At 48.5% G+C, this 8,004-nt stretch overlaps 1 protein-coding gene across 12 annotated transcripts in view; it reads left to right on the top strand.

Moving 5' to 3' along the window:
• The first annotated feature begins 476 nt into the window (after window positions 1-476).
• PURA (purine rich element binding protein A) overlaps window positions 477-8,004 on the top strand; it is a 19,804-nt gene continuing 12,276 nt past the window's right edge. For 11 of the 12 annotated variants that reach the window (XM_065849441.2, XM_065849442.2, XM_071814851.1 and 8 more), the window contains exon 1: window positions 477-1,768. In XM_065849441.2, coding sequence (XP_065705513.1) covers window positions 609-1,556 — 948 coding nt within the window. In that variant the 5' untranslated portion in view covers window positions 477-608 and the 3' untranslated portion in view covers window positions 1,557-1,768. Of the gene's footprint in view, window positions 1,769-2,646; window positions 5,849-8,004 lie in introns of those variants that run through there. The other variant, XM_065849443.2, reaches the window with a different exon arrangement.

Raw genomic sequence — 8,004 nt, 5'->3', positions numbered from 1 at the left:
GGGATGGAATGGGATGGGAGGGGGGGCTGGCGGACCCCGTTTCTCATCGGTGACCCGTACGGTTTCCTCCCGAGGGGGACGGCGGTGCTCCCCGGTCCCGCCAGCAGCCCCCGGGGGGCGGGGTCCCGTCCCCGGTCTCGCCAGCAGCCCCCGGGGGGCGGAGTCCCGCCCCCCGGGGGCTGCTGGCGGGGCCGGGGAGCGTCGTTGGGAGCTGTCGATGGGGTCCCGGCACGGCGCCGGGGGGCGGCCCCGGTGGCGGCGGGTGGCGGTGCGCGGCGCGGCCGCCCGGCGGCGCGGCGCTGCTGCCCGGCTCGGCGGGGCGGCCGGCGTCGGGGGCCGCTCTCTGCCGCCTTTCCCGCGCCCTCTCTTCGCTCCCGCAGATCTCGCGAGAGCGGCCGGCTGGTGGCCGCGGGGGCTGTTGCAGCAGCGGCGGCGGCGGCGGGCGGAGCGGCGGCGGCGGCGGCGGCGGCCGGGGGCGGCCGAGGAGGAGGCGGCGGCGGCCGAGGAGGAGGCGGCGCGGGCGGCGGCGCAGGGGGGGGCGCCGGGCGAGAAGCGGCGGCGGCGGCGGCGGAGGCCGAGCGGCGGCGGCGGCGGCGGGCGGCGGCATCATGGCGGACAGAGACAGCGGCAGCGAGCAGGGCGGCGGCGGCGGGGGCGCGGCGGGCGCCGGGGGGCCGGGCTCGGGAGGCGGCGGCGGCGGCGGCGGCGGCCCGGGCGGCGGCCTGCAGCATGAGACGCAGGAGCTGGCCTCCAAGCGGGTGGACATCCAGAACAAGCGCTTCTACCTGGACGTCAAGCAGAACGCCAAGGGCCGCTTCCTCAAGATCGCCGAGGTGGGGGCGGGCGGCAACAAGAGCCGCCTGACCCTCTCCATGTCGGTGGCCGTCGAGTTCCGCGACTACCTGGGCGACTTCATCGAGCACTACGCGCAGCTGGGGCCCAGCCAGCCCCCCGAGCTGGCGCAGGCGGCCGACGAGCCCCGGCGGGCGCTCAAGAGCGAGTTCCTGGTGCGGGAGAACCGCAAGTACTACATGGATCTGAAGGAGAACCAGCGCGGGCGCTTCCTCCGCGTCCGCCAGACCGTCAACCGCGGTCCGGGACTGGGCTCCACGCAGGGCCAGACCATCGCTCTGCCGGCCCAGGGCCTGATCGAGTTCCGCGATGCCCTGGCCAAGCTCATCGACGACTACGGGGTGGAGGAGGAGCCGGCCGAGCTGCCCGAGGGCACCTCCTTGACTGTGGACAACAAGCGCTTCTTTTTCGACGTGGGCTCCAACAAGTACGGCGTCTTCATGCGGGTGAGCGAGGTGAAGCCCACCTACCGCAACTCCATCACCGTCCCCTACAAGGTCTGGGCCAAGTTCGGCCACACCTTCTGCAAGTACTCGGACGAGATGAAGAAGATCCAGGAGAAGCAGCGGGACAAGCGCGCCGCCGCCGCCGCCGCCCCCCCCGCGGGCGCCGGGGCAGAGCCGCCCCCCGAGGCCGAGGCCGCCGCCGCCGCCGCCGGGCCGCCCGGCGCCCTGCTGCAGGCCGAGGAGCCCGAGGAGGACTGACCGCCCGCCCCCCGGGACGCGGACTGGCCCCGCCGCCGGCGGGAGGGAGGGCGGGCGGCGGGGCGGGGGGGGCGCGGCGAGATGCCCTCCCCGCTGCCCGGCGCCCCCCCCGGCCGCGCCGCCCGCCCGGCGCCCCCCCGCCGCCCGGCAGCAGCGCCTTCGAACCGCCACCCATCGCTGGATGTTCCTCCACTTTACCCACCTATCAAACAGTAAGCAGCTGCTAAAACAAAACAAAACAAAAAAAAAAAAACAAAACACACAAAAAAAAGTCAAAAAAAGTAATAACATTATATATGAACTGTGTTTCCTACTTGATTAAAAATATAAAGAACTGAGTGTTTATTTCCCTAATTAACCGAGAACTTTTGTACACGTTTAAGCTATTATTATTAAAAGTGTTTGCAAAAATGGTCAAGATTATAATATTGCTGAATTATATAAAAAAGTCCTTTTCATGTTGAGCTAACATTTGACTTTAGCACAAAAAAAAGAGATATTTTAGAACACGTAAAATAATATTTTTAGTTTTTTCTTCTCATTTTGTTACCAAATTTTGAACCTTACATGGAGGTTACTATAGTATATTTGACACCCTATATACCTGTGATTAGAGATGTGTATATATATATGAGGGCTAGGCATGCTGTGTGTCTGAGCTTTGTCTAAATGTTATGCAGAAGTTTGTAGAGTTAAAAGGTACGTAGGTTTAATTCATGCAAGGTAAACAATAAGTGCTCTCTTTTATACAATATGCATTGCATCTGGACCTTAAACATATAAAAATGGTCAGTGAAACTTCTGTGAACATGAAGAAAAATTATTAAAAAAGGCATTTAAATGAAATTTGCTAACTTGTGATTTTTACGTTTGAACCAAAGTTATTCAAATAGTAAAAAAAAAAAAAAAAGAAAAGGAAAAAAAAAAGAAAAAAGAGAGAGAGAGAGAAAAAAAAGGAAGCATTTCCTCCCGTAATATTTTTTTCTGCACCTGTTTGGTTTACAACTGAGTAGGCGTATTGTAATTATTGTGTATATGAGATGTACTTGTATTGTTCATAATATATTTTTTTTATTCTGTGTACTTAAAGTACTTATCCTGACGTGCAGCGGTTTCCAGTCAACCTGTTTTTGGACAGCAGGTAGTGAGTCTTTCCGTGTTGCCACTGGCAGTAGCGCTGTCTCCTCAACTCCTGAGAGGTCCGAGCCGATGCTTTGGTCCCTGCCAGTGCCGTTAACTTCTGCAGGCCTGTTGGAAATCAGTGCGATGATGCGATGCAGAGGGATCCTACTGAGCCATGGGGTTCGGAGTTTCGGTTAAGAGTGAAATCCAAGCCCGGTGTGTGTCTGTAACGGATTTCCATGTAGCTGTGGTGCTAGTTCTTACTGGCTACATACCTGGTGACAGCCGTGCCCTTCCCTCCCGTCCCAGCCTTCTCGCCGGTGTGCGCGCTCGCGGGCTCTGGTCGAAGCCTAGGGTAGGGAAACGCAGATTTGTCAGAACACTAATCTGTCCAGGTGTGTTCTCCAAATTGAAATTGTCTGTAATAATAATAAGAATAATAATAGACTTTTATAGGTTGTTTTTTGTTGTTTCGTTTTGTTTTTTTTCTTTTAAAAAAAGTCGGTGTGCTTTTAATTGACTAACTTCTTGCTGCTGTATAGTAAAATATTAATATATTTTTATCATTAAACTGCTGCATGACTATCATCATTGCGAGTGAAGAGAAAACGTTATAAAAAAAAAGATGCCTTAAACAGTGAAAACAAAACTTTTTATTTTCTTGGCCAGGATTCAGTAGACAGTGTTTCAGAGAAACTAGGATCTTGTTCCACTCGGAAGTTCTTTTGGGTTGCAATCATTTTGAACACTCTTGGCGGAGTTGGCCGTCTGGTAGACCTGGCTGCGCTTCTTTACCGATGGTCGAGGACGGAGTTTCGGAAGGGTGGGGAAAAAAAAACCAAACTTTGTTTTCAAGAGTTTTTATTTCCTGCTGTCTTTTTATTTCCATTTGAAATTATAATTTTTGACTTTATTTTTTTTTTTGAGATGTACTGTAAGTGTCAAAACAAGCTGTTTTCCATTGTACCATGCATTATTTCCCTTTAAAGAAGTTTGCTGTTAGTGTTCACAGAAAGTTAAATACTAGATGCCGGTAGTGAGGTGTTTCTGTTTCTTTTAAACAATCACTGGAAATGTTAAAAATTGCTTTAATGTGCACTTTCATATTTCCCAGTAGTAAAATAAGCTTTCGGAGTGCGTAATGTGACATTTGAAATGGTTCTCAATTGCATGTAAACATGTGTCTGATAACCTGCTTTTGAATCGGAGGGTCTGGATGGGCAGTTCCATCGATTATTGTACTTCAACTGTGATGTGTGCGGGACTGCATTCTCCATGCTGCTAGACGTAGTTAGGACATTAATTGCTTTGGTTTTTTTGCTACTTGATCGATTGTCTCGGTCCTGCTGTTCACTGCCCTCCCGAAAGTTGTCGCGCTGCTGACGGACGCGCTCTGGTAGCTCCGGGCTGCTGCCTTGTCTTCCCAGCAATAAGTAGCAGGAGGCGACGGGCGTGCGGCAGCGTGTCCGTCCGTCCCAGCCCCGGGAGCGCGTCCGTCCCAGCCCCGGGAGCGTCGCCGTCCCGCAGGCGCTGCCCGGGGGCTCCCGGGATCCGGCCGATCCAGGAGCGCACGGGCCGCGCGGTCCCAGTCGAACCAGTACAGCCCATCGCAGGCGCTGGCGGCGCGGTGAACAGTGTCTTGAGAAGTTGTGGTCAGTTTTTTGTCTCGTTTTGGGGTTTCTTCCGCGTGTTTTTGTTGTTGGTTTTTTTGTTGTTGTTGTTGTTATTTTGTTTTCTTCTCTTAACGCACGTTGTGTATGTTCTAGGACTTTATGAATGATGATAATGAGAGACTAAAATGACTGTAAAGGTTCATGGGATTTCACTTCTGGTTTTGGTTTTGTTTTGATTTTTTTTTGATATTTTTTTTTCCCCAGAGGTGCCCGGTACTTTACCAAGCTCTAATATCTCAGTATTTAAAACAAAGTACAGAAAACCCAGTTTATGTTAGAAGAAAGGTATATTTGACCATATGTGTTGTTTTAAAAAAGACAGTATGCTCAAATGTGCCAAGATACCTAATTCCTGAGAAGTATGCCTTATATTTTCCTTGATTATATGCTTTTAAATGTGTTGTAGATTAGGTCCAAAAGCATGATAAAAGCTACTTTATGATGACTACGTGCAAGAAAACTTGAAATTCATTGCAATACTGACATTATTTTATTTTTGAGTTAAAGGGACACTGTCAAGTTATTTACCATTGAAATACAACCACCCTTTAAGAGAAGGGTGAGAGACAAGAGAACTGTTTTCCAAATTCAAAGTCCTTATTATTAATTTAAAAAAAAAAAAAAGGTAAAATTGCTCTAAGAAGTTAAATAAGAAAAAGGAATGGAATGATTGGCTGTCGATGCCTCTTTGTGGTCCCACCCCGATGCTGCGGGGGCACTGGCTGGTCCCAGACTCGCACGGGATGCGCAGAGGACTTTATGGAAAGATTCCATTTAAAAACAAAAAGAAAGAAAAGAAAGAAAAAAGAAGTCAGCAACACCACAACTTGACAGTGTCACTTTGTGGCACGTCCCTCGCAGGGGGTTCGCAGCCTGGGCTGTCATAGCGGAGGGGCCGCCCGGCAAGGCACAGACCATCCCGTCTAGCGAGTGCTGCCCGTGATTTTAACCCCTGCTCAGAGCCCGCCCGTAACTCTTTTGTTTTTGGAAGGGGGAGGGAGGGAGCAATTACTTTGTTGCCTTTAAAAATAGCACTGTAACCACCTTTTCTTACGATTAGCTGTAGTATAACCTTTGTCCCTTCAAACTATGCAAGCTATGAAATGTAAATTAGGGATCAGTTAAAGATAGTTGATTATATTCAATCAGATGGCATTCATGCACTAACTGGAGTATATACAGATAAAACTATTAGAGTGACTTGTATGCTAACAGCGAGATATAACATACCTACCTATTCTAAAAAAATGACTATTAATATTGTATAACAGGACTGTGGGGTTGGGGAGGGGATGTTATCTCTTACCTTCTGAAAAGGGGATTTAAGATTTTTATAACTGTTTTTTCCATCAAACTTTAATATTTTTGTCAAATTTTTAGGTATTTAATTTGTAAAATAGATTTTGCTTTGTACTGACGTACAGAAAATAGGGGTTGATTTAAACTTTTTGAAGCCAAGTGATCAACTACATTTGTAATAAAAAGTCAATGGATGTATATCAGTCGTACTCACTGTTTTCATTTCTTGTACGTTCTAATGCAGTGGTGTTGTATGTCTCCCAAGGAAAAAAATTGGGGAGGTGGGTGGAAGGAAAAGGCAAAAAGATCAGCATTGACGCTGCACATTGGTGTGACTTTCCATGTGCAAGTGGCCCCTGGTCAGTGGAGATTTGGTAGATATGCATTTTTACTAAAAAACACATGCACTTTTTGGAGAAGGGTTTACAAAAACCTGACGTCTTTGGCATGTCTTCACTTCATGCTTGTGCCCATAAACTCTAAAAGCCGCCCTTTGGGAAGCACTTTTCCCTGGCACTTAAAACCAAAACCCAACAAGGCAAAGCTTTGATTTCTTGTGAGGTGGTGAACCACGGCACGTTACGTTTTGGCACCTGCACACTTTGTCTCCCCCAAAGGTCTGCCCTTTCTTTTCTCTTAAGTTCAACAGGCTAAACTTTTTGGTTTGTTTGTTTGTTTTTAGTAAAATTACCAAGCGTTTTAAAGACTTCAGCAGATCCACTGAGGTTGGATCCGACACCTTGCAGAGCACTGGCGTAATGATTTTTTTGTTTGTTTGCTTTAAACCCAGACCTCCCATTTCCCGTTCCAGGGCATATACCAAATCTGATTGACTTGTCTGTGGCAGAAGCTGTGGGAGCCAGAAGTGGAGAATCCTGACATTAATGTACAAGAATGCTAAAACAGGTTTACATTTCAGGGGACTCCCATGAAACACAAAAACTCTATAACTAGAACCGACCTATTTCTGGGTTTTGCTAGTCTGAGAGTAGAAAACGTGTCTCTCTTAGGTGACTTGGAAAGACAGCAGGGAAAGCAAATTCTCCCACAACCCGGCAATTCACTTATTCAAAAACCTGCTGCTTCTTACCGGCTTGGGATGCTTTGTAAGAGGTAGGGCTCTGCTTTAAATGCTGGAGAGTTTCTCTGTTAAAACAACACTGTTGCTATCTTTGACATTGCAAATTTTAAATCCTGCTTTGCACCTTTTATTTTCATTTCCTTTCCACTTTGCTTTTTGTCAGGCTTACCCTAACTTTCCTTTTATTTTCTTACTATCCTCCCTTGCTGGTGTGTTGACTTGTGTAATTGAAGGGTCGCTGTTCGTGTTGGTGGTTGGACTCTTTGGAGGAGGAATCCAGCGTAGTTTTAGGTTCTCGTGCTGAGCTTTGTACTTTTTGCACATGCACTTCTTTCCCTAAAAGTCTGAATTCTCTTGGCTCTCTCCTCTCACGTGTGAAGATAGGTGAAAGGATCTGAATTTTGGATAGCAGAACAGAGGAGCGGGCTGCATGCAAAGTGGTGTCAAAATGTTTTGACAAAACCACCGCGGTAAACAAGCGAGTTCCATTTTTATTCTCGATTCCTTCTGCTGTTGCCATCTCCTGTACCACTTGCAACAATGAGAGATAATTTCAGCCCAGAGCTTTTTTTCTCAAACCTGTGGTTCCTTTTACTCTGCTCGCTTGCACATGATTTAGCTCGCTGGCACCACAAAACATTGTGCATGGGTTGCAAACGTGGCGAGGAGATATGTATATATATATAGGTTAAAGCTAGTTAAGGTTAATCTAAACAGACTTTCAAAACGATAACCCTTTTTTAAACACCTGTTTTAACTAGAGCCTTATCTTTGGACCTGAAGTTCATGGCTTTTTATTTCTTGTTCTCATAAGTGGGCTGTTTCATGTTGAGATGACTGATGGCACGGGGAGGATGCTCCTCTTCTCTCCTCTGCAGAGCTGGGAGTTTCTCTTAGCCTGCCTATCCTTCTTTTATACATTTTATCTTTTCAAAGCGTTTCAGTTCCTGATGGGACTGTGTTTTAGCAGCGTCTGGGGAAAAGTCAGCTTAAATAGGGGTCCACGATGCATCCCACTTCTTGCGAATGCAAGTGTGCCGTGAGGTTTTACTAGGCCATGCATTGCTTTTCGTCGATGCGGATCTGGGCAGCTGTGGATAGCAGAGAGAAATAAACACCAAATCATCCGTTTTTAGAGGTTCATGGAGTTACTCCTCCAATGTATACTGGATATTTTACTGCAGTTTGGATGGCATAAAGGACGCCTGGGTTTGCAGGCGGCTTTCATGCCGTTCTCGATAATGACGACGCTTCCTGAGCTCGCGGACTTGAG

Source organism: Patagioenas fasciata, chromosome 14, assembly GCF_037038585.1.
Source record: "Patagioenas fasciata isolate bPatFas1 chromosome 14, bPatFas1.hap1, whole genome shotgun sequence".
NCBI lineage: Eukaryota > Metazoa > Chordata > Aves > Columbiformes > Columbidae > Patagioenas > Patagioenas fasciata.
This window is presented reverse-complemented; position numbering and strand designations above follow the sequence as displayed.